At 37.5% G+C, this 27140-nt stretch overlaps 1 protein-coding gene across 5 annotated transcripts in view; it reads right to left on the bottom strand.

The window, feature by feature from the left end:
• The window catches only part of FSD1L (fibronectin type III and SPRY domain containing 1 like), a 54664-nt gene that overhangs the window by 12071 nt on the left and 15453 nt on the right, over positions 1-27140 (bottom strand). For 2 of the 5 annotated variants that reach the window (XM_037036087.1, XM_037036088.1), the window contains exons 5-10: positions 22685-22707; positions 18196-18317; positions 13076-13285; positions 11269-11367; positions 1021-1150; positions 378-410 (exon numbers count right to left, since the gene is read on the bottom strand). In XM_037036087.1, coding sequence (XP_036891982.1) covers positions 378-410; positions 1021-1150; positions 11269-11367; positions 13076-13285; positions 18196-18317; positions 22685-22707 — 617 coding nt within the window. The remainder of the gene's footprint in view (positions 1-377; positions 411-1020; positions 1151-11268; positions 11368-13075; positions 13286-18195; positions 18318-22684; positions 22708-27140) is intronic. The other 3 variants (XM_037036089.1, XM_037036090.1, XM_037036091.1) reach the window with 2 other exon arrangements.

Here is a 27140-nt window from a genome sequence, read left to right as displayed (position 1 = left end):
ACACTGAACACCTCAAACAACCCTGCATCAAATGCAAATAAAAGTGAAGCTATAAAGTTAGATAAACTGAATACAGAACAAGAAAGATTCCAGGTATAAGTAAATGCCGAAAAAAGTCAGATGAAAAAAAGTAATTCAAGTACAACTTAAAGCAGAGCTTAAGGTTTTGCAATCATATACAATATAATCCAAATATGCAGGACACTTTAATGCTATAAAATGAAAACATAAGCCACTGATACAGTCTACACAGAGCAGTATTTTAGTTTTTGAAGGCTGCTGCAATGGCTTCTGCTTATTGGTTAAAGAAAAACAAGTAGTTATTCAGCCAAGCTAGCTGTGCTACGTCCTAGAACTAGACAGACACAGATCATCACCTTGTGTGTTTCCTCAGTGAAGTAACATGGGTACTGTCAGATAAAAACAGGCAACTGTTAAGAGTGCTTCACAACTTAAATTTAACAGCTTACAATCAAATTAGATCAAAAGCCCGATAAGAAAATTACTTTTTTTATTCACTGTTGTAACTCACAGTGATATTCCCTTATTTCAATTTGAGGAAAATTTTCCACTGTTAAAAAGAGAAAGAGGCTCCATGCTTTGAGACTATTTAAATAAATGTAACAACTACTGCAAGCTCCCAAGCCTTGGGATGGGGGCAAGGCTAAAGGCTGCCACTCAAGGCGGACGTTCAGTTAAGACTAAGGATCTAAAACTCAGGAACTGTACTAGGAACTTCTCTCTAAGCACTTCCAGTTGCTGGAGATACAACTTTAAAGAAATGGACCACTAAAATAAAAATGTGTGAGAAGAGAATCAGAAAAGACACTAAGAAAAAGTAATGAAAATGTTAGCGACAAATTCAAGAGTTGACTATCAATATTACAAGCTTCTCTTCTGGGTTACTAACATATCACAAATCATACTGATATACAGAATAAGAATTTCATTACGTTATCGCCAAATAAGATCAGTGTACAAAGCATCTGTCCAGATAACAGACTTAAGGGACTAGCTTACCTGCCCTTGTTCTCTTTTCCTTTCATTTTAGTTTCTTGACCTTTTCCTCCAGTAGGATCCCACTCTACACAGGTATCCTCAACTCTCAGGTTCAAATGGGATGATGAGTTATCCAAACTGAAGTTAAGTGCTATAAAAAACATTACTTCAATTCTGTAAAAATGTAGCACATCTCCACTTTATGAAGTGCAACTATCATCACATTATTTTCCTACTCAATTTCTTTCAACACTGCATATAAAGAATAAAGTTCAAATTCCTAATCCTAGAAAAAGGCCTGAAAGATAAGGCCATAATTTAATGATTCCTACTTTATTTCCCATTGTTCTTTATATATCTTATCCTCCAAGCAAATCAATGTCTTTGCATGGCCATTGCTGTTTCTGCTATTCCTTCTGCTGGAATCCCCATCAGTACACAATAACCTCAATTTCCTGTTATTAGAATAACAACTGATTACCAGTTGATTGTTACGATTAAATAGGAAGAGGCACTGGTAGAAGGAAGGATGAGGAGAAAGTGACGTGGTGTAAAAAATTATAGAGCCTGGCCCTGACCGATGTGACTCGGTTGGTTGGGCTTCATCACGCAGAGCAAAAGGTCACCAGTTCAATCCCAGTCGGCACAGGCTTGGGTTGAGAGTTCAGGCCCTTGTAGGGCACGTATGAGATGCAACTGCTTAATGTTTCTTGCATCAGTGTTTCTCTCCCTCTCAATCTCCCTCCCTTTCCCTCTAAAAATAAATAAACTCTTTTAAAAAAATTAGAGCGCCTAGCACACTTACTAATAATTTCCTATGTAAACTCTCCGTAGTTTCAAATTCAGACCAACACAGAGAAATGAGCCATGCCAGCAGAAACAAGGGAACGGACAGAGCTGAGAGAGCTACATACCATTTACACGATCGGGGTAGGGGGCGCTACTCAAATGAAAACAAGTCAAAACCTGCACCACCTGGGAACCCTAGGGCCAGCGCACCCAGTGCACAGCTACAGACCACATTGGAGTACTTCCCTGTGGAGCACCCCGCACAGCGGATCCTCCATAGACGGCAGATGGTGGTGGTTAAGTGGTCACAGCAAATCCTTGCAGCTGACTGGCCTGGGTAAATCCCTCCATGACCTGTCAACAGCAACCAAGGAAGGCTCAACTACAAGAGGAGGGTATACTCAGTACAAATGAGGGGCACACCTTGAGTACCCAGCTTGGGTGACAGGGGAGGCTGTGTTATTGGACCCTACAAGACACCTACTATATTAAGCCACATTACCAAGACATGGACTCAAAGCAGCTCTACCTAATACAGAGTAACGAACACAGAGAGGCTGCAAAATAAGGAGACAAACATGGCCCAAATGAATGAACAGGTCAAAACTCTAGAAAAAGAGAGAAATGAAATGGAGATAAGCAATCCATCAGATGCAGAGTTCAAACACTCAAGGAACTTAGTGAGGACCTCAACAGCATTAAAAAGATTCAGTCAGAAATGAAGAATACACCTACTGAAATAAAGAACAATTTACAGGGAAAAAAACAGTAGAGAGGATGAAGCCAAAAATCAAATAAATGATACGGAACATAAGGAAGCAAAAAACAACCAATCAGAATGATAAGAAAAAAGATTTTAAAAAAACTAGGACAGTATAAGCAGCCTCTGGGACAACTTTAAGAGATCCAACATTTGAATCATTGGGGGTGCCAAAAGGAGAATAGCAAGAGCAAGAAACTGAAAAGCTATTTGAAAAAATAATGAAAGAAAACTTTTCTAATTTGGTGAAGGAAACAGACAGGCAAGTCCAGGAAGCACAGAGAGTCCCAAACAAGTTAGATGCAAATAGGCCCACTCTGAAACACACAACTAAAATGCTGAAGGTTAAAGATAAAGAGAGAATCTTAAAAGCAGCAAGAGAAAGGAAGTTAGTTACCTACAGGGGAGTTCCCATAAGACTGTCAGCTGATTTCTCAAAAGAAATTTTGCAGGCTAGAAGGAATTAACAAGAAATATTCAAAGTTATAAAAAGCAGGTACAGCCAAGATTGCTCTATCCAGCAAAGCTATCTTTTACAATGGAAGGGTAGATAAAGAGCTTCCCAGACAAGAAAAAACTAAAGGAATACATCATCACCAACCATTATTACATGAAATGTTAAATGGACTTAAGAAAAAGAAGTTCAAAACTATGAATAATAAAATAGCAAAAAATACAACCTATCAACAACTGAATCTAAAAAACAAGCTAAGCAAACAAGAAAAACAGAATCATGGATACAGAGAGCATTTTGATGGTTGTCAGATGGGAGGGGCTGTGGGGGAATAAGTGAAGAAATGAGGAGGTTAAGAAGTACAATTAGGTAGTTAGTTACAGAATAGCCATGGGAATGTTACAAAGTACAGTAAAAGAAATGGAGTAGTCAAAGAACGTACATGCATGACCCATGGACATGAACAATAGTGGGGGGATTGCCTGAGGGGTTCAGGGAGTACTGGGTAGAGAGGGGGGAAAGACAGAAAAATCAGGACAACTGTAATAGCACAATCAATAAAGCATAATTAATAAAAAGAAAAACTGAGACCACACACTACCAAAAATGAACTAAAGAGGGTTAACCTCTATATCAGCTATTAGGTAATTTAATGAATGTGAGGGCATTTTTAATTTTTGAGAGAAAGAAAAAGTGAAAGTAACTCTAACGTACAATCAATTCTCAGTTACTTGTTGAAATCTGAAGGCTGGTTTGAAAAAATAATAATTTTAAAAATAAATTTAATAAAGAAAAAATCCTAAGGCTGTTGTTCTCTAATGCTTCATGATGGAGAAAAGTCAATGGTGACAAGAAAAGGCATCACTTCCCATTTGTTTATTTCCTTTTGTTTCCCTTCCCTGGGGAGATATAGCCAATAAAATATCGCTACAAGCAATGTCCAAGGTTTTGCTGCCTATGTTTTCCTCTACAATTTTTATGGTTTGGGGCTAACACTTAGGTTTTTTATCCATTTAGAATTTATTCTTGTGTGTGGTGTAAGAAGGTGGTCTAGTGTCATTTTTCTGCACATACCTGTCCAATTTTCCCTACACCATTGGATAAAATATCTTTAGCCCATTCTATGTGTTTGCTTCCTCTGTCAAATATTAATTGACCATACAGGTGTGGGTTTATTTCTGGGCTTTCTATTCTGTTCCATTGACCTATGTGTCTGTTTTATGCCACTTCCATGCTGTTTTGATTACTGTGGCTTATAGCATAGTTTGATATTGGGTAGCATGATTCCTCCAACTTGTTCAGCTTTCTCAGGATTGCTGTTGCTATGGAGAGCCTTTGTGCTTCCATAGAAATTTTTAAAATATTTGTTCCAGTTTTATGAAATACATTATTGGGACTTTGATAGAAACTGCATTGAATCTATAGACTGTTTTGAGTAGTATGGATATTTTAATGATGTTAATTCTTCCTATGAATAAATGCAGTATGTGCTTCCTGTTATTTTTATCTTCTTGAATTTCTTTCTTCAGTATCTTATAATTTTCTGAGTATAGGTCTTTCACATCCTTGGTAAGGTTTATACCTAGATATTTCATTATTTTTTTAAAGATTTTATTTATTTAAATTTAGAGGGGAAGGGAAGGAGAGAGGGAGAGAAATATCAATGTATGGTTGCCTCTCATGTGCCCCCTGCCGGGAACTGGCCTGCAACCCAGGCATGTGCCCCGACTGGGAATTGAACCACGATCCTCTGGTTCGCAGGCCGGCGCTCAATCCACTGAGCTACACCAGCCAGGGCGGTATTTCATTCTTTTTGAAGCAATTATGAATGGGATTTTCCTAATTTCCCTTTCTGTTAGTTCATTATTGGCATATAAAAATGCAACTGATTTCTGGATATTAATTTTGTATCTTGCTGCTTTGCTAAATACATTTATCATTTCCAGTAGTTTCGTGGTGGAATCCTTGGGGTTCTCTGTATAGTATCATGCCATCTGCAAAAAATAACTGTTTTACTTCTCCCTTTCCAATTTGGATGCCTTTTATTTCTTCTTCTTATTTGATTGCAGTGACTAGGACTTCCAGTACTATGTTGAATAAGAGGTGAAAGAGGACATCCTTGTCTTGTTCCCAATCTTAAGAGGAACACTTGTAGTTTTTGCCTGTTGAGTATGATGTTGGCAGTGGTTGGCCATATATAGCCTTTCTTATATTTAGGTATGTTCCCTCTATTCCCATTTTGATGAGAGTTTGATCATAAATGGATGCTGCATTTTATCAAGTGCTTTTTCTGCATCTATTGATATGATTATATGTTTTTTATCCTTCATTTTGCTAATGTGGTGAAACACATTTATTGACTTGTGAATGTCATACCAACCTTGCATTCCCAGAATAAATCCCACTTGATTATGGTATATGATCTTTCTAATGCACTGCTGTATTCAGTTTGCTAATATTTTGTTGAGGATTTTAGCATCTATGTCACAGGTGGCAAACACAAGGCCCGTGGGCCAAATCCAGTCCACCACCTTGTTTTATCTGGCTCAGCACCTTGTTTCTACCTGGTATCAGTGCTGAGCTCTCGCTTAACTGTTAAGGAGTAGTTACATTTATACAGTCCCAAAATTACATTCAGCCCTTTGAAGGCAACCACGAGGCTAATGTGGCCCCCGGTGAAAATGAGTTTGACACCCCTGGTCTATGTTTATCAGGGATACTGACCTATAATTTTCAAACTAGAAAGTTTTTGTACACTAAATGAAAACATTAACAAAACAAATGGAATGGGATAACATGTTCACTAACAGAAAGGGGTTAATATCCAAAATTCATAAAGTACTGACAAAACTCAACACCAAAAAAAATAAATGACCCAATTTAAAAATTAGCAAAGGACCTAAAGACACTTCTCCAAGGAAGACATACAGATGGCCAACAGGCATATGAAAAGATGCTCAGTGTCAGTGTCATATGCCAACAGGCATATGAAAAGATGCTCAGTGCCCCTTTCTCTCTCAGTGTCAGTAATTACCAGAGAAATGCAAATTAAAACCACAGTGAGATACCATCTCACCTGTGTCAGAATAATAATCATCAATAAATCAACAAACAAGTGCTGATAAGGATGTGGAGAAAGGGGAACCCTTTAGCACTACTGGTAAGAATGTAGACTGGTGCACCCACTGTGGAAAGTAATATGAAGATACCTCAAAAATTAAAAGTGGATCTGCCTTTTGACCCAGCAATCCCACTTCTGGGAATATATCTGAAGGAACACAAAACACTAATTCAAAAGGACATAAGAACCCCTATGTTCATTGCAGCATTATTTACAATTGCCCAGAGATGGATACAGCCCAAGTATCCATGAATGGATAAAACAACTATGGAATATCTACACAATAGAATACTACTCGGCTATAAAAAAGAAGAAATTCCCCCACATACCGTGCCACAGTGTAGTGACATAGGTTGCCCTGCCCTGGCAAATACCTAAGGTTTTGCCCCTTACTACATAACAGGTGCACCGACAGAAAAAACAAAAAGGTCCAAAAAAAAAGAATAGACCAAAGCTCCAGACAAAATACAACTAAGCGATGAAGAGACAGCTAACCTATCAGCTGCACAGTTCAAAATACTAATAATCAGGATGCTCATAGAACTGGTTGAGTATGGTTGCAAAATAGAGGAAAAAGTGAAGACTATAAAAAGTAAAATAAAGGGAACCAACAGTGAAGGGAAGAAAACCAGGACTCAAATCAATGATTTGGAGAAGGAAGAAATAAACATTCGACCAGAACAGAATGAAGAAACAAGAATTCAAAAAAATAAGGAGAGGCTTAGGAACCTCCAGGACAACTTTAAATGTTCCAACATCTGAACCACAGGGGTGCCAGAAGGAGAAGAAGAGCAAGAAAGTGAAAACTTATTTGAACAAATAATAAAAGAGTACTCCCCCAATCTGGCAAAGGCAATAGATTTCCAGGAAGCCCAGGAAGCTCAGAGAGTGCCAAAGAGGTTGGACCCAAGGGAGCACACACCAAGGTACATCATAGTTACATTACCTAACATTAAAGATAAGAAGAGAATCTTAAAAGCAGCAAGCGAAAAGGAGACAGTTACCTCCTAGCCAGTTCCCATAAGATTATCAGCTGATTTCTCCAAAGAAACCTTGCAGGCAAGAAGGGGCTGGAAAGAAGTATTCCAAGTCATGAAAGCCAAAGACCTATATCTGAGATTACTCTATCCAGCAAAGCTATCATTTAGAATGGAAGGGCAGATAAAGTGCTTCCCAGACAAGGTCAAGTTAAAGGATTTCATCATCTCCGAGCCCTTGTTATAGGAAATGTTAAAGGGACTTATCTAAGAAAAAGAAGAAGATCAAAAATACAAACAGTAAAATGACAACAAACTCACAACTACCAACAACTGAACCTGAAAAATCTAAAACCAAAAACAAACCAAGCAAACAAACAACCAGAAGAGGAACAGAATCAGAGAAATGGAGATCATGTGGAGGGTTATCAGCGGGGAAGGGGAGGGATGGAATGGGGGAAAAGGTACAGGGAATAAGTAGCATAAATGGTAGGTAGAGAATAGACAGGGGGAGGTTAAGAACAGTATAGGAAATGCAGAAGCCAAAGAACTCACATGTACAACCCATGAACATGAACTAATGGGGTGTAAATTAGATGCGGGTGGGAGGTGGTGCGCAGAGCAGAGGGGAAGAAACGGGGGGGAAATGCGACAACTGTAATAGCATAATCAATAAAATACATTAAAAAGAAAGTTTTGCCCTTTGTAATAGTATAGATGGACCTGGAGAACATTATGCTAAGTGAAGTAAGCCAGTCAGAGAAAGACAAATACCATGTGATTTCACTCATAAGTGGAATCTAATGAAGAAACTGAACTAACAAGCGAAGTAGAGACAGACTCACAGAAAGAAAGCAGGATGACAGTGAAGGTGGGAGGTTAGGGAATGGAAAGACTGAGCAAAAAGGAAAAAAGACTCATGGACATGGACAACAGTGTGGTGACTGCGGGGGCTGGAGTGTAAGGGGACTAAATGATAATGAAAAAAGTACAACAAAAATTTGAAAAAAAGAAAAAGAAAAAGTGGTGATAGCAGGAGAAAAAAAGAAAGGAAAGGAAAGGAATCACTCCCAAGTGACTTGAAACCAGACTTACCAAACACCATAGCACTCAACCAAATAAATAGGCATGGGTTTCATTCCCAGGGATATAATCTTTTCTCTTTCTTCCTCTCTTTCTCTTTAATGTTATCACTTAATGGAATCTCAACCATTACCCCTTATTAAGGGGTAACAAACTTATAACAAACTATTTTTAAAAAATAGTTTTTAAAAAATAAGACTGACCTCAAAAGTGAGATCTCAAATGTTATTCCTGTCTCTCATATAAGCCCTGTAATATGGCTAGACATTAGTTTCTATATCTAAAAAAGTCTGTGAAAATAAAGTATCAAAAATTGAGAATACAGAAACATTCCAAGGTAATGTATATTTAATGTACATCACTTAATGTATATCAGTGGCTGCTTTCTTGGTTTTGTAAAACATTACAGCCATTACACTTTGAAGCCACAGAGTAAATTGTGATTAATATCATATTTGCCTTTACAAAGAAGTAAGGGATAATATACTTTTAAAATTCTGGTGATAAGAACTTATATTATACATCGGTTTTGACAATTCCAATGAGAGAAGAAATAGTGCTACATAAACTGGGCAGACCAAAATTAACTATGTTCACTATTTTCCACATCAAGCACCATTAAGTAGCAGGCTATGAAATGTAAGTAGACAGGCCTGAAGTATTTAATTTCCATCTCTCTCCCTTTCCCTCCAGTTCATTTTTCATACACTTAATGCTACTGGATGGTCAACAGAGCTGCAGCAAGCCAGGAAAATTAGTAAACAATTTTCATATTAGTTCAATATGTCATATGTGTCATTTTTTAAAAACCTAGACTTTTCTTGTGGATCTATTTCTCCCATTAATAGCCACTCCAGTGCTATGGAATAACTTTAAAAAAAATCTGTGACCCATAGCTATTTAAGAGGCAGTTTTTATTCTGGATGTCCCTGAAGTTCAGAGTCACTGTTCAGTGAGCCTCAGGGTTGAGTTTCAGTCTATCCACACCCCAAGGGTCTACCCCACAGTGAGAAATATTTGAAAAAACTAGAATTGACTAGTCTTTCTCTACAAATCTTAAGATCAAGAATTTGACTGGTAAGATCCAGATACAGCTAACAAGACCACCAGCCCAGCTCCAAGGAAACTATAAACCAGCTATTCATTTTCCTGATTCTACTGAATTTGCATTGAAATTTACAATTCACCACATCTAGGTCCAAGCTTGTTCACTGAATGTAAAAGGTAAATAAGCAGGAATAAAAGAAATAAAAAGATACAATATGCCTGCGGGAGAAGAATGCAATTTTACCTCACATAGTTCAAGTCATGTAGAAAAGGTTATCTGCCTATGACCTCTCTGAAGTGGTAAAAAATCTCTCAAGAAACCACAGTAACGCTGCAGTTTGATAACAACTAACTCGAAGTAACTGCATTTCTTGGCTGAGTTATCTATAGTTCTCAAATAAAAAACATACACCAATCCAAACAAATTACTTCAACTTAGGTGTTTTTTGTGTGCTACAAACATATTCTTTTGCGTTTGTCTCGTCAAAACTTAGAAGCCTACCTTGTTTTATTCTGATAATGATATTTTTATATCCTCCTCCAAGTCATATCAAACTTCTGCCATGCAAACCTACTCAAATGCTGCACGAACTGGAAATTAGTGGGACACGTGAAGTCCTGAGTACCTACAATAACAATGTGTGGAATCTGATTCCGGAGGTAAACCCAGTCAATCTACTAGGACCTTCAAATTGGTCAATACCTGAAAAACCTTCTGTGTTAAAATATGACTCTTAAAATAAAACTATGGAGTTTCAACTAAATCCAAATTGCTCTCATAGACTTTAAGCACGTGGGTTCATGCCTTCAAAAGCAACTGGCACAGGACTTGGGAACAGATTCTTTTTTTTTTTTTTAGCCTCAACTGAGGACATACTTATTGATTTTTAGAGAAAGGAAAAGGGAGGGGGAGAGAGAGAGAGAAACACTGATGCAAAAATGAAACACTGACCTGAGAGAGAAACATTGACTGGCCTCTCATACAACCTCGTACAGTATTAAACCCGCAACCTACACATGTGCACTGGACTGGAACCACCTCGTGACCACACTCCAGCCCGCCGCGCCACAGCAGCCAGGTCTGGAAACAGATTCTTTTTTTTTGGGGGGGGGGGGCGGGGTAGGAACCTTTTTTATTAGAAGTAACCACCTTACTTCAATATGAACTCAGAAGCAAACCAAAGGACAGAGTGAAACAAATTACAGCTGCAATTCCTATTAATCAGATATACATTTTCTGTAGGAATTCAAATTATTTCAGGAAAATAAAAAATGTTTTTCATAATAATTGTGATTAAATTTCAACACTATTATTTAGAACCAGATTAAAATATGGCTGTAATATTTGTATTTAACTTTTTTTTCCTTTTGTTTATTCCTAGTACAGCTTTCTGTCTCATATTCCCAGCCCTGCCTGCACCCCCCCCGCCCCCCGTGCTTGGAAACAGATTCTTATTCACACCTTTCCAAGACAGTACTAAGGGATCACAGGCAAGTCATTGAACGTATTTGAACTTCAGTTCATTCTGTAAAATGGCTATCAATAATACCTATTCTTACTGATCTTCCAGAATGGTTTTAATGATCAAATGAAGAACTGTGAGACTGCTTTGTAAACATGAATAAACTACGTAAATGTTAATTTCTACAACATGATTTAAGAAAACAGAGAGGACCTGAACTAAACCAAAAAAGTACTTCCCTACTACTGAGCCATAATCAGTTCCCTGGCAAAACTTTGGACACATCTCCATAATGTTACATATTTATACTAAACTGAAATTTGTTAACTAAGCACGCACCGCACATACGAATGTAACACTATCACCTCAGTCTCTTTTACCTGTCTGGATACCATGATAAAGAAAACCACTACTAGAGTCCTAATTTATCCATCTTAAAATTCCTATTGTTGGGAATTCCAGGTGGGTAAAGGAGGGAATGCCAACCAGATATAAGACACTGCTTCTGTCATGAAACCTCAAACACCTTCAGAAGTTGTTCTGTTTTATGCTGCATAAACAGCTAGTGATCTTACCTTTGGTCTCCAGAGTCACTGGGTCAGAACACTCTCCAGCCACAGCTTTGTTACAAGCTCGCACTCTGAAATTCATATACTTTGAATCAAACCTTAAGCCTGAAAAAATGAAAATGTTTTCAGACATAAAAAGTAAAGGAATCTACCCCAAAAGTATGAACACAAACCTTAAAACAGACTTTTTTCTTTCTTTGGAACTTTCTCTTTACTGAGAGAGAACATCAAGTCATATGGAACACATAAATGATTCACAGACAGGAACAACCGTTTGGGGACTGACTGTGGGGAGTGGGCTGGGCAGAGGAGAACAAGGCAGCAGGGGCGGAGGGGGGCGATGGGACAACTGCAACAGAGTAACAATAAAATTTTTTAAATTTATGTTGAAATGGTAATAATGCCTAAAATAAGAGGAATTATGACTAATCTATTATTTTCCTCAAAAGAAATAAATTATACAGTCTATCAGTGAGGCTTTTTTGGAACCTCATAACAAAAAGGTGCTGTCAAGCCTCATGAAAAGTAATGTTTTGTTCAAAAAGTTGCTGCAGTTTAAAATAACATATTCAATTTCTCAAAGCAGATACCCTAAGGAATTTTTATACTTATGGAAAATTGTCTTTTTATGCGGAAAATAAATTTAAAGCGAAAGTGAAACACAGGGATTAATATCAAAACTCTGAAGTTAGTCATGTCTAGATTAAAACCCTCCAAAATTTATTAGCTATGGGACTTTCAACACGACAGAGCCACACTTCTGAATCAGTAAAACAGAAAATTAAAAAACCAGCCCTGCAACTGTAAATATTAAATGAGATGTATTATGGAATACATTTCAGCCCAGCTCCTGGCAAACGGTAAGTGCTCAACAATGATAAAGTTAATAATATTACCAATCATATGTAAGAAGGGTTTAACAACTCAGGGAACATTCAGCCATTTCAAATACCCGAAGTCCCCTATTTATAGAGATATCTTTTTGAAGACTTTCAAGAGACCAACAATCAAATTTCTAATTCCAAGTCACAGTTCTGTTTTAAGTATTACTGTCAAGGTAATCGTAAAAGGGAAAAGGCAACAATATTTGTGGGAAAATGTCTATATCTAAAAATTGCCAGGTTTTTTGTTGTTAGGTATAGGGGGGATAAATGGTTACGGAAAGAGATTTGACTCGGGATGGTAAACACATAATACAGTACACAGATGATATGTTGTGAAACTGCTCACTTGAAACCTGCATTATTTTGTTAATCAGCGTCACCCCAAGAAATTCAATAAAAAGAAAAAATTTTTAAAAAGCCAACATAAAAGTTAAATGTTATTCTTTTAAATATTCTTTCTGGGACATACCTTCATGTCTGTTCTATATACACTGTTTTATCAGGTTGCAAAAATCCAGAAGTAATTTAAATTACAGTTTTCTTGAGATTTTAAGAGGAATTCATTTTTATAATGAATATATAAAAAATTGCTTGGCACCTTGGCCAGATGGCTTAGTGGTTGCAGCATCACCCCACACTACACCAAAAGGCTGTGGGTTTGATTCCTGATCAGAGAACATACCTAGGTTGCAGGTTCAATCCCCCACTCTGGTATGCACAGGATGCAACCAATCATGTTTCTCTCTTACATCAGTGTTTTCTCTCATTACGCCCATGCCCCATTCCTCTCTCTAAAAATTAATAAACTTATCTTCAGGTGAAGATTAAAAAAATCACTAGGCTGAAAAAACTTTATATTATTTTTTAAGTAACAAAATATTTTTCACAGCTATATTTATTTTCTGAGAAAGATTCATGAAATGCAATACCTGATAGTGTATATTCAGTGCCCTTAATATTATCGATTATCTCCCAGCACCGCTCATCCTTTACACGGGGAAGTCCATCAAAATTGGTTTTCCTATATTCCAATATGAAATGGTCGATCTTGTTATCTTCTTCCGGCATTCTCCAAGCCACTGTCACAGAGTTGTCAGCCACCAAACACTCTGCTGGGTCTATCTCTGGGGCTTTGGGGACTGAAGGAGAAAGAAAGCTCACTCCTCATTTATTATAATACTAACTCAATATTTATGTTTGTCATTCAAACTATGGTTTTTCATGTTGCTTTTGAACTATTCAATTGAATCAGGCTAAGAGAAGGGGTATCCTATAAATATAAAATAACTATTTTCTGTTTAAAGCTCTGTTTAAAAATTCATGTTTCACAGTTTCTTTAACAGACTTACTCAAAGTTTATAAAATCCTAGTTAGCAAAAAGCAATTCAAACATGCTAATAAAGAATCAAGAATGACTTGTTCTTTCTCAATATGTACTTTTAATCTATTTCAGAAATAGAACAACTTGAATCCAATAGTTTAAATAATTCAAGTTATTTTCAATCTATTTTAATTCTTGTTGATAAAACAATTATAATTTTCAGCACTAAACACAAATGAACTCCGCAAGTACTCCCCAAAATACTTAAGAATTTTAAAGTGTTTCTTCAAAGAATTCTATGAGTCATTCGAATAAACTGGGATAAATGAGCCACAAACATGTGAACATAAATCAATTCCTTTTCAATGAAGAGGTTTCTCCACAGCTTCTCAACATGAACCATTTCATCTATGTAACAATAGGCTAACTGAAGCATGTGGTCCTCCAGTGACACGGATGTGTCTGAGATGTGTAAAACTGTGCAGGTATTGTATTTGAACATTTTGTCACTAAAAACAAGAGAGTTTTAAAAGATTTACTCCAAGTATGCCAGGGTGGTTCAAAATTTTAAGTCAGTTAATGTAATCTATCACATCACAAGAAAGATCATATGATCATACCAACAAACAGAGAAAAAACATTTGACAAATCCAAACATTCATGACAAAAAATTCTCAGCAAACTAGGAATAGAGGGGGGCTTCACTTGATAAAGAACACAGACAAAAAACCTACAGTTAACACTATGCTTAATGTTGAGAAACTAGGTATTTCTCCTCCAGGGCAAGGATGTCCCCTCGCCACTCCCATTCAACACTGTACTGGAACCTCTTGCTAAATTCAGTTAAGACGAAAAAAGAAGTAAAAGGTATACAAATTGGTAAGGAAGAAATGAAACTGTCTTTGTTCGCTGATGACATGATTATCCTTGGAGAAAATCCCAAAGAATCAATGGAAAAATTCCTGAAACTAGAAAGAGATCACAGCAAGGTTGCAGGGCACAGGGATGAACCGGCAGAGCGCAGGGAAGTTTTAGGGCAGTGAAAGTCTTCCAAATGACAACGTTACAGTGGATATATGACATTACACATTTGTCAAAACCCATAGAATTGAATGACACAAAAAGTACACTCTAATGTAAACTATGTGCTTTAGTTAATAATAATGTATCAGTATCGGTTCATCAATTATAACAAATGTACCGTACTCATGCAAGATGTTGCTAATAGGGGAAATTGCATGTGGGGAAAGTACAGGTAAATCTCCGTACTGCCTGCTCTATTTTCCATAAACCTAATTGTGTTTTAAAAAACAAAGCATTAATTTAAAAAACTGCAATAACAACAAAGAAATTATATACAAAAGTTAAAATGGCAAGCAAAGCGAGGTAACAAATAACAGAGTAAATGTCTTGGATACAAAAATCAAGATGGAGATGAAAGAAAATTGATGGAAATGTTAAATCTTCAAGCCTAACTAGTAAGAAAGGGCAGGAGGAAGAGAGGGGGAACAACTGGTCTCCATTAACTACAGTCTCCAAAGTTCAACTCGTACATGTGTGTAACTGTGCAATAAATGTTTGGAATCTGATATACCTTAACAGTAAGACAACATACAACCAAAGAAGTATTTATCATTTGTCATCATAATTAATTCCCTTCATCTGTCTTACGGAGCTTTTGTCCCTATAATACGTAACAGATATTAGTCTCTATTGTGGAACATAGCAATATAGACTACTATTCATTGTCAAGACAACAGAATTAGTCTCTATTGTGGAACATAGCAATATAGACTACTATTCATTGTCAAGACAACAGAACACAGACATTCGTAATTTAAAATGCTCTGTGTTGCCTACATGTGAGGAAATGCAAATGCCTATTTGGCATATAGAATTTTATAATTTTGCCAAGTCAAAAACCCATTCTAAAAGTACTACCAGCCTGGTAAAAAAGGAGTCACTTAATTCGTAAGTGGGTCTGGCTAACTCCCCACTATATGCATCTCAAAAGGATGAACAAAGTACATTCTTCTTTCTTGTAAATAGTGGCTCTCAAAAAGAAAGCAAACTGCTAAAAGTGGTAACCAAGGTAAAGTAGACAAATACCACATGACCTCACCTTTAACAGGAACCTAAACAAGAAAACAAACAAGCAAGCAAAATATAACCAAAGACACTGACATAGAGAACAGGCTTACAGTCACCAGAGGGGAGAGGGGAGGGAATTTCAGGGGAAAAGGGGAAGGGTTTGCAGGAACAAGTATAAAGGACACATGGACAAATACTAGGGGAGGTAGAAATAAGAGGGGGGGAGGGTGGGCTAGGATGGGAGTAAAAGACAAAACAATATTTCAACTGTACTTGAACAACAACTAAAATTTAAAAAAAGATTTTTTGAATACAAAAAAACGAATTCAAGAAAATAGTGATGCTTGGGAGGAAAAAGGAAAATTAAGTAATTTAAGAGTGACATGTCAAATTAAGGTTGACTTAAATCTAATATATGTCAGAACTTCACCCAAGATTCTATACAGAAGAAAGAATTCATTAAATGAGGGATAAAAAACTTCATGGGAAGATGAAAAGCAGTAAAATTATGTATAAAAATATTACATGACTTAGAAAGTGAAGAACTCTCTTTTCTTGCCCTGACGGAGTGGCTCAGCTGTCCGCGTGCACCAGAAGGTTGTGGGTTTGATTCCTGGTCAGGGCACATACTTAGGTTTTGAGTTTGATCCCCAGTGGCGTGCACACGGGAGGCAACTAAGTGATGTTTCTCTTTCTCTCTCTCCCCGCCTCCCCTCCCTTCCCTCTCCTTTCCTCTCCAAGCACATCCTCCATGAGGATTTTTTTAAAGAAAGAAAATGCAGAGCTCTCTGTGAAAATGAGAATGAAAAGCAAGTCACAGCAGCTCCCATAAAGCAACAGTTAACTATCAATAGTGTGGAAACTGGTTCAAGAATTTGACTAAGGTTTTTCTCTGTATGTGAATGTAAAAGTGCAAGTGGAATCAGCATTGCTACAAACATGTTTCTCTTTCTAGCTGTAGAAGCTCAGAAAGAATATCAACTCTCAGTTTTAATGTATTTTTTAAAATGGCTTAAAGTAGAAGAAAATGACTTTGCAATTATTTATCAGCATCATTTCCACTTTTCAGAATCAGATCTAAGTCCACAACTCATGTACTACATATAACGCAGGGTAGAGTTGATTTTTGTAGTAGCTATGGAAAAAATTATGAAGGGATAAAGGTATTTATTTTTTATTTAACCTGACTGCATCTTATAGAAAATTTTTATGCTAGAGCACAATATTAAAAATTAGTAATATAAATTCATCTTTCATAAACTTAAACAATTATGCTTTTCCTAAGGGATGAAATGCCTCCCTAAAAGAAGTTTTTTAAAATTATACCTTATTCCTTCAAACTGTCTTAACAGTGTTCCAAAAGAAACCCTAATTGTGCATGCAATCCACTTGACTATACAGTAGGCATGGCCTTGGTCTGTTAAGACATTACTGAAAACTCAAGAGAAAGGAATGTTGAGATTACTTAAAAAAAAAAAAGAACTCCTGTACATTCACAATCCACCACTCCCGACTGCCCTAAATTAGAAATGGTGTGGATGATAACACGATGGCTGGTGATTCTGAAAGGCCAATTTACAGGCGGATTTCCCCTGACAAGTATGCTTTCTTCCTCTATAACCATAGTTCCTTCTCTTGTCTATCCTTCTATTAACTCCTCTAGAACTTCTGGTCTATACGACACAAGTTAATGCTTCACGTGTGCCACCCTTACCAGTTCCCTTAGTTTCATGACTATTAACCTCGCCTTTCCAATCACATTTTAAATCCCTGACCAAATATTCTGAGAAGAATGGTTTCATATCGCCAACATTCTCTACTCAAAAACAGCTAATCTCTAAAATCTGAGATCCACACTAACTAAGTACTGTTTGAGTAAAACACTTCACTTCAAGAGATTTCCTGATCCCTCACACCACCATGTCCAAATTGTCTTAGCTATCAACATTAGTCGATGCTAGGTAAACAGAGAATACTACTAACTAAAAGGTCTTTAATTGGCTCTTTCACGCATGTGGACAAATAATTTGGGACTCGATTTCAAATGGTTTTGGCTACTGAAATATCACCGTATGAATACTCTGACAAACCAATGTTAACATTATTACTGAAAATAAAATTCCACCTGCACCACCAGCAACCACAGCAGTGATGGTAACGACAGCAGCTAACATTCACTGAGTGTTAACTGTGTGACGGGTACCATTTCAAGTACTTTACAGATTTCCATTCATTTAATCCCTATAAAAACCCTGGAAGGATAACATCACATTTTAAAGATGAATAAAATGAGGCAAAGTTAAATAACTTGTTCGAGGTCACACAGCAAGTAAGTGGCAGCCAACATTCAAATCGAAGAAGTCTGGGTGTAGACCCAGTATAAACCACTGTGGTGTACTGCTTCAGTCAAATGGATGATAAAATATGTCCCTGAATGGTATTCTTAAAAATGAAATTTACATACCAGTAAAACAGTTTTCCAACAATAAAGATCTGTACACTGAAGCATTCTTAGCAGAATGAAGAAAAAATCATAGTATGTTTCTTTAATATTTATATTCCAATGTTCACGCAGAAAAATCTTACAGAAAAATATTTATATATATAAATGTACATATAATATCTGTACTTACTTACCTGGCAAAAACTTCAAAGTTTGCAACATCTGTCTTTCCTGAGAAAAATCCACCATTAAATGAGTCATGTTGTCACTGACCTTTGGTTTCAATGAAAGGCGAAAGGCGGAAGCCATTGTTACTCTACGGCAAATACAAACGTACTTTTAAAACTAAAAGAATAGGAAGTATCATTTATTTAATTTATAAAATGAAAAGATAGAAATTATTTCACTCTAGTGATTTCAGAAACTACATCAGAGATAACAAAACTAAATAGAAATTTGCTTAGTCTTTGAAAACTAACTAATTAAAAACTATAAACTATTTTTAAATTTAAAGACATTTAAGATACCTTTAAGGAACTTTCTCGCAGACAGTTTTATAAAACTGCATACAAATACAACACATATCACAAGAGACAAACATTCAGCATAAATCATCTTTAACAGACCCAACAGCCACCTAAACCTCTGTGTACTCAGTCTCTCCGACTTCCTGATGCCAGCCTCACTCCTTTTCACATGCCCAGCAATGAACTGTACGTACACCCTGATTCAAACGTTCTCCCTGGGACTGACAGCTACTCCATGTATCCTCAAGTAAGAGGAGAGGTGCACTGACCAAAGACTGTGTAGCTTGGCAGCTGCTAAAGACAGGCCGGGGATGAGAAAGGAAAGAAGTGAAAGCACTAGGAGGTGTCCCTCTGATGTGTCCACATCAGCTACATGGAGGGATACAGGAGGAACAGTTCTGTGAAACCACATGCCACAGAAATAACAGGAGTTCAATAAATATGTATTGGATGAATGTGATACAAAAAACAAACACACACACAGAAAAGAAGCCATGACAGACTTAATTTTACCCACGGTATGGGGAAATTGTTCTGTCAATTCAAGCTGGGAAGAAAAGAAATGATCATGTTCTACTAATTTGCCATTTTAGCTCAAATTTCAGTTTTTCATACACAAGAATCACGAAATACCTCCCCCTTATTATCTCTTGTCAGAGAATGACACAAAGGTAACATTCATCACGAATGTTGTACTCCTGGTGCACACTCTGGGAGAGGAAGTAAACAGCAGGCGTGACGAAGAGCATACCAGGCCTAGTCACTCAGATCTGCCAAATCTGCTCTAGAGATCAATGGTATGAAAGACACCAAACTTGTTGCTGTATTCAGTTATTTTGAGATGGAAAATGTCTAACTGTTGTTATATTCAGTTACTTTATTTCATTTTAAAACTAGTAAAGTAATCACTTTATTTAGCAACAAAGTTAACTAATCTATCAAAAAGAAAGAGCTATACTGACATAGCGAAAAATAATTTATGGGGAAAGGAAATCTCACACTTAATAAAGTGAGTGTTTTTCATATACTACTTTAAGATGCTGATTGTGAGTAACAATATTCCAGATTGTATCAATAAGAAGTTAGGAGCAAAGTCTAAGCCTCTGTTCTTTACAGCCCCAAGTATCTTGATTTGAAGATCTCTGAATGAGCTCTTTCCCTACGCGTACTAAGTAAATGCCCTTAGAATCAATGAATAGGTTTGCACCTAGTTAGTTGCTTCTAAACCTGATTATTTAAATGCACTTTTTGAACTGCTGAGAATAAAATCCAAAAATATTTTAGGAAATTCAAATCTGAAACTATTACTACAAAACTCGATTTAATCACTATGGCCTTAGAAAAAGAAAAAGAATGCTCCCCAAAAGTGCACTCAGCGAGTCTATCAAAGCCTTAAAAACAAGAATAATGATCTTCATTTTCTAGTCAATGAAAATTTAAGTCTCCATAAATCAAGTTAGATAGGTGAACAGCAATGCTGTAATTTTTCAAAACTGAACTTTTTATTTTTAAATCGACTATATTTAGACAACTGTGCCCCAGAGCGCAGGCTAACAATCTCAAATCCACAGATAATTACATTACAGGATCCATGTCATCAGAAATGTTTGATTTCTCCCTGACTTTCTTGGTTTAGTTGTAATAGTAAAACTGAATACAAGGATCACTTCTCTACCTCATTTTATTTAGGCAAAGAGAAAAATAACTGCAAAACATACAGATGGACACTTTTAACTTCCTCAAACTACCTACCTAATTAATTATACTCTTCCTCTAAGTCCCACAATGTACCCCAACGAATCACCTTCCGACATTACTAAGCACCCAGAAGTACAAAACCGGTGCTTTGTAGAGATGCTGAGATCTGTTGTGTGTCATCTTCCCATTTCTGCCTGTACTGCTTCCTGTCACTCCCACTACTCCTCCTGTAAAACTTCTGCCACAGAACACGGTCAAAGCTGACTTCCCACCCATGCTTTTATTTCCGAATATTTGATTCCTTGCTGAGGTATGTTACACACTCTTCCTTAGAAATACAACTTTCACCCTCATATAAGGGAATAAGTTTTTCTTCCCTCAGTGAAAATAACTGTGTTATTATGACTATATGTTAATTTTTACATAATAAATAGCAATAATGGAATTCTAGAAGCTTGGATATTATGAAACTAGTATCAGGGAAACCTGGATGTTATGAAAACTAAAAACCAAGTTTAAAAAATTAAGCCAAAACCCAGAAATATTCCTTAGGTAGGAAGTAAAATTTTTGTGGGGAATCTAAAAAAGAAGTATAGGCTTTGAAAACACAGCAAAAGGAAAATAAATGGAGTTTGCCCCAGCAAAACAAAACAAAACAAAACAAAACAAAAACCCTGACTCCTGAGATCACCTGGATACTAATGAAATTAAGCCAAGAGTTTGGCTTAGATGAAGAGGAAAAGAAATCAAGCTTCACTAAAGAATACATTCAGCCATGAACACGAATCATAAAATTAAATTCTGAAAGACAAAAGTGGACAAAGAGAAAGAAGTCAGGGGTAAGAACAGAATTCTGGAAAGCACAGAACCATAGAGATGCCTAGGGGAAGAACAAGGGGGGATTTTGCAAGGTCTCTCAAGGTCTTTGGACAGCCCAAAGCCTGATTAGGAAGTGACTTCTAATCCAGATAATCAGGGACCAGGGCAGGACTTAGTGGAGCAGGTGGCTAAACAGAAGAATAATGTAGCCTGGGCAGAACGATGGATCACTCACAGTGAATTCCAGCATACACAACCCCAAACTACCTTTTCCAAAAACTGCCTAGCATCCAATCCATAAACAACCAATACTTTTTCACCTTCAAACTGTCATAATCTCCGTTCCATATTTGGGGTTTATAAGAATAATCCATGTTTTTAACCAATCCCTATATTCATAAAATATAGAAAATATTAAAATTAATAGGTGTGCTAAAATGCTGTGACTGTCATGTTAATCTTGCCTCTATTAAAACGAACAGCCATGAGAAAAACACAGATTGAAGTCATCAGCCAAGAGTCACAATGGAGGCACTGGTTTTCACGCTACAGTGAATAATTTTGTAAATTACCTGATGCATGGTAATTTCACCTAGGACTCAGGGAGAGTGGTGATTGCAATAGCTGTGCCACCCAGAGGGCCCCCTAATCGTCACATGAAGAAACCTAAGTGATCTTCTTACTACAGTCGATGGTCAGTGACTAAGCAGGCTGACTAAACTATTGCTTCTGTGGAAACCCAATTCAAAATTGCCAGCAGCTCCTTCAGCCTTTTGCTGTCTTCATTACAGCAAGGACTCAGTGTACTCAATTTCCTTTTTTTATCCTTACCTGAGGACATGCTTATTGATTTTAGAGAGAGAAGGGAGGTAGAGAGGGAGAGGAAGATCGATCAGTTGTCTCTCGACCAGGAGCAGGGACCTCTCTTGTAGGTACCCTACAGGGGACCCGAACTCTCAACCAGGTCATGGAATCAAAACCCACGACCTGGAATCAAACCCACGACCTTTGGGACCTTCCACACTGGTGAGGGCTCAATTTCCTTTCTTAATTTGGATTCTATCAATGAGAAAGACCTTTTAAGCTAAAGTCTTTCATTATTTCTTTAATTTTCTCTTCCTATAAACTAGAAAGTAGTGGCATTAGAAAGAGAAAGAGATGGCACCAGGAGCAGGATAGAATGAGAATACAAAGGTGTTAAGCAGGAGAGCAGTGAAGAAGGAGAGCTTTAGCTCCTGAAGACTATTTAAAATGCTGTGACTTCTCAGAAAATAAGACATGCCTATAAAATTGAAGGACAACAAAAAATGCATTCCAGGGGTATATATTTTTAATTATTCAAAATGGCTCCCCATCCATTAGCATAGTTAATTAAGAACTGTACTAAAACTAACTACATTATACCAGAAATGAAATTCTTTTGGAAGTACACAATTGTCAAAACTACTTTTTAAAAAATTTTGCTAATACATAGAATGTTTATTCCAGAAAATATGCAGAAGAGATAGAGGGGTTTTTTGCACTTAACCATTAGGTATTTTAAGTTTAACCAACAAGATTCTACTGAGAAACTTTTCTTGAATTTCATTTCTGACTTCAATATCAACACTTAGATAAAAACACAGGTTTTATTCCATACCTATCCTTGATCTGTCTGGCAGCCTTGGAGCAAATCAGGGAGAAGAGAAAGAACGCAGTTAGTGCTTTTCATGCAAGTTTCAATGACAGTGACATGCAAGAAGTTAGGATATAAATCCTGGAATAGATTAGTTCATATTCACCAAAATATAAATTCCAGGAAATCTGTACAGTTTACATCAGCTTGCATACTGTGATGTGAGAACTACAGTACAAAATCTAGGTCCTATATCAATGACCTTAAAAGGAGGGAAATTTAACACTTCAAATTAAAACCAGATGACTATAAATATTTCTTCTTACCTTAAAATTATCATAACACACCTCTACTTTCATTGGGTCTGACACTCTCCCACTAGAACAAGCAATCTCCTTCATGGGCCACACATTTCTATGCATTCTGATGGCTTTCTTACACATTTCAAATCTGTGCTCCAATTTTTCTTCAGAGATGTCTTTCACCACTTCATAATGATTGGTCCAAGTTTTCTCTCTATGCTTTCACTGGGCAAACACTTTGTATGCTCAGAGTTTGCCTGCTAACATATAAAACTAGGCTGCAGTTCTACAATCCTTTACCCCCAAAGAGAGAAGTTTTAATGGCAAAAATTCAGACAAGGGAAAACCATAGAAACACTTCAAGCAATGGGGTCTTTTCCTCAAATGACTTCATGGGAGCTGCCAACTTAAACCTACTCTACATTAAGATCTTTGTTGTTGTTGTTTTTGAGAATGCTAAAATAAGTTTAGGGAGGAGACACAGCTATTACTTGGTGATAGTCACAGAGGAATAAAACATACAAGTAAAAACTGTTGTCCCCTTTACATTTACATGCTATATAACATTCATATCCCACAAGTCTCTTCCCCACACTGACTAGCACAACTAGTGACACACCTAATGCAGACTCAAGCCTGTTTCCCTCTATGCTTCATCCCCAGTGTTCAGCACAAAGCTTTGTATACAATGATACTTAACAATTATTAAATGTAATGGAACATTAAGTGCATATAACAAGGCTTCTGTTGCCTCTCTTCTTCAGTTTTTTAAAATATATTTCATTGATTATGCCATTACAGTTGTCCCATTCCCCCCCTTCATTCTCCTCCACTCTGCACACTCCCTCCCCCACCACTCCCCCCTTTAGTTTATGTCCATGTGTCACAAGTTCTTTAGATTCTGTATTTCCCACACTACTCTTGCCCTCCCTCCGTCTATTTCCTACCTACCATCTATGCTACTTATTCTCTGTACCTTCTCCCCCCTTCTCCTCCTCCCACTCCCCTGTTGCTAACCCTCCATGTGTTCTTCATTTCTATGGTTCCACTCCTGATCTAGCTGTCCTCTTAGTTTGCTTTTGTTTTAGGTGTGGTTGTTAATAACTGTGAGTTTGCTGTCCTTTCACTGTTAATATTTTTCATCTTCTTTTTCTTAGATAAGTCCCTTTAGCATTTCATATAATAAAGGCTTGGAGATGATGAACTCCTTGAATTTGACCCTATCTGAGAAGCACTTTATCTGTCCTTCCATTCTAAATGAAAGCTTTGCTGGATAGAGCAATCTTGGCTGTAGGTCTTTGGATTTCATGACTTGGAATACTTCTTTCCAGCCCCTTCTTGCCTGTAAGGTCTCTTTTGAGAAATCCGCTGACAGTCTGATGGGTACTCCTTTGTAGGTGACTGTCCCCTTATCCCTTGCTGCTTCTAGGATTCTCTCCTTCATTTTAATCTTGGCTAATGTAATTATGATGTGCCTTGGTGTGTTCCTTCTTGGATCCAACTTCTTTGGGAATCTCTGAGCTTCCTGGACTTCCTAGAAGTCTGTTCCCTTTGCCAGATTGAGGAAGTTCTCCTTTATTATTTGTTCAAATAAGCTTTCCACTTGTTGCTGTTTCTTTCCCCCTTCTGGTACCCCTATAATTCGGATGTTGGAACATTTAAAGATGTCCCTGAGGTTCCTAAGCCTCTTCTCATTTTTTCTGAATTCTTGATTCTTCATTCTTTTCTGTTTGGTCATTTTTTCCTTCTTTTTGGTCCACTTCCTTGAGTCCCAGTTTTCATTCCAACACTATTGATTTCCTGTGCACTTCCCTTCATTTCAATTAGTTTAGCCTTCATTTGTTCCTCTAATTTGTGACTAAAATCAACCAGTTCTGTGAGCATCCTGATCACCAGTGTTTTGAACTGTGCATCTGATATGTTGGCTATCTCTTGGTCCCTTAGAAGTATTGGCTCTGGGGCTTTGAGCTGTTTTTCTTGAGCCATAATGTTTTTGGTCTGTTAGCACCTACATATGAGGGGCAGAGCCTTAGGTGTTCACCAGGGTGGGGCAACTCAGTCGCTGGGTTGTGATGCTGTACGTGGGAGCAGGGTCAGAGAGGGGCAATGTCATTTTTTTCTGCTCTCTCTCAGATTTTGGTCCCCTCTGCTGCTTCCCGAAAGCAAAACCGGACCCCCTTGGTGCCAGCTCCCGGGTGTGTGGTCCTGTGCACCCTCCAGGACCCTGTGGTCCAACACACTCTCTGTGAGCCTGGGAGCTTCTCCCGGTACCTCGACCCTGAAAGTTTTTCCAATTGGTGCTTTTAGGCTTTAATTCCCAGCACTGGGGCCCTGGGTTGCACAGTCTATCTCACTGCTCGTTCCTTTGCCTGGTTTATCTGCACGTGAATGTGTGATCGCGGTCAGCCAGCCGCCTTGCGCCCCCACTGGGTCAACCCATTGCTACCCCATGCCTGGGAGGATCTGCCACCCACCACCTGCGAGCCTGGATCGGTCTGGCCACTTTTTCCTACACAACCCTGCTGACTCCACCCCTCTTACTGATCTGGCTGAATGGTTTGTTCTTGTCGGACTTCGGAGCAGTTCAATTTTGTGTGTTTTGGTTGCATTTTTGTTACAAAAACTTTGTTGTTTTTAAACTTGGTTGTGCGAGGAGGCACAGTATTTCCACCTACGCCTCCATCTTGGCTGGAAGTCTCTTCAGTTCTAACATTATTTTTACTATTAGTCATTTTTATACCCACCCTAAAATACTCTGATGAGAACCTTTCTGAGAACAGAACTGTAATTTAGATCAGCACATTATACAGTTCCAGCACTATCATAATCAATTCTGTGACCTTGGATACTAATCATTCTATTTTTTGCGAAGGGATTTGGGTCCTTCATGTTTCCAAATATACTTTTCAAGCTCCACATTCTGCAGCAGACACCCCAACTCTGTGGCATCCGTAGTATGTTCCTTACATCCTGTATGTTCCTTACATCCTGACACTACTTGGGTACTAGGGATAAGAAATGTTGTGGTAGTCAATTACATTTTTTAGTATTGTCACATATTTATAGGTGAGATTACAAACCAAAGGTTTTAATACATATCAAGTGAGGGGAAGAGAAGACTCTTCTCTGCACTTGATGTTTCTTTACATATGGAGAAACTTCCACTAGCATTACTCACTCCCTTGGACTCTCTCTATTCTTTCATTTCTCCTGGGGAGGTGATATGACTTCATCTGATTATGAGTTTGAAAGGAGAAACTAGAAATAAGTAGCTCAGGACTTCTTCCTTTTTCTGGCAGCTTGCCTGCCCACAGAGAACATACGTTCTGTTCTTCCCCTTGATGCAGGAAGTATCACCGAGACAAGCTCCCTGCCACCACCTGAGAGAGCCCTGTATGGACCATACCTGGGTGGGTAAATCTGTGTGGTTCTAGGATTCAATTCTAGGAAGCTTGCTCACTGATATAAGCTACATTCTCTAGTATCATTTTATCAGTATTTGGCCTCGTACCAGCTTTATTATTTTATCTATTTCCCAACTGGTTTAGAACTTTAAATTAGAGGAATGCTACTAACCAGTGACTCTCAAATAACCCAATACTATAAAGACCATTACTGTTTTGTAAACTGACCATAATTATTCAATTTTGTATCTAGTGTTAATTTAGTAAGGTACCATTTTTAGTGTGTGCAAGTGTCCACACATACATATGCATGTAAAGATTTTATGTTATTATTTAATGTGCTTGGCTATTTGTGAGAAACCGGAAAGTGAGTAGATGAAAAATATATAACTTAGGAAAAATTATTGTCCTGTGTACATATGTAAATATGCCCGTTTTGTAAAACTGGAGACTCAGTGGTTCGCCTTCATTAGGCTCACACTGTGAAAATGCAGGAGGGATTGAAAAAGTTATTCTGTGCAATGATAAAGGGCAGAAAGTCTCAAATGCTACAAATGTTTCTCTAAAAGGGCCCAATTTCAAAAGTCATCTTGAATTGGACAATAAGTTGTTTAATTTTATTTTTCTGGAATTTCTTCTCCCCACACAGAAAGCTGTCCAAAAGGCACACATTACAATGTTGTTTGACCCCTCTAAGTTTCAAATTAAACTGGGATGTGTTTTGTCATTTAAACATCTCTACTTAATAAGTACCAACTGACCCCATCATTCACC

The sequence above is a fragment of the Sturnira hondurensis genome, unplaced genomic scaffold (assembly GCF_014824575.4).
Source record: "Sturnira hondurensis isolate 20B ecotype Veracruz unplaced genomic scaffold, ASM1482457v3 Scaffold0022566, whole genome shotgun sequence".
NCBI classification, from domain to species: Eukaryota; Metazoa; Chordata; class Mammalia; order Chiroptera; family Phyllostomidae; genus Sturnira; species Sturnira hondurensis.
Note: the sequence above shows the minus strand (reverse complement) of the source record. Positions and strands in the feature narration are given on the sequence as shown.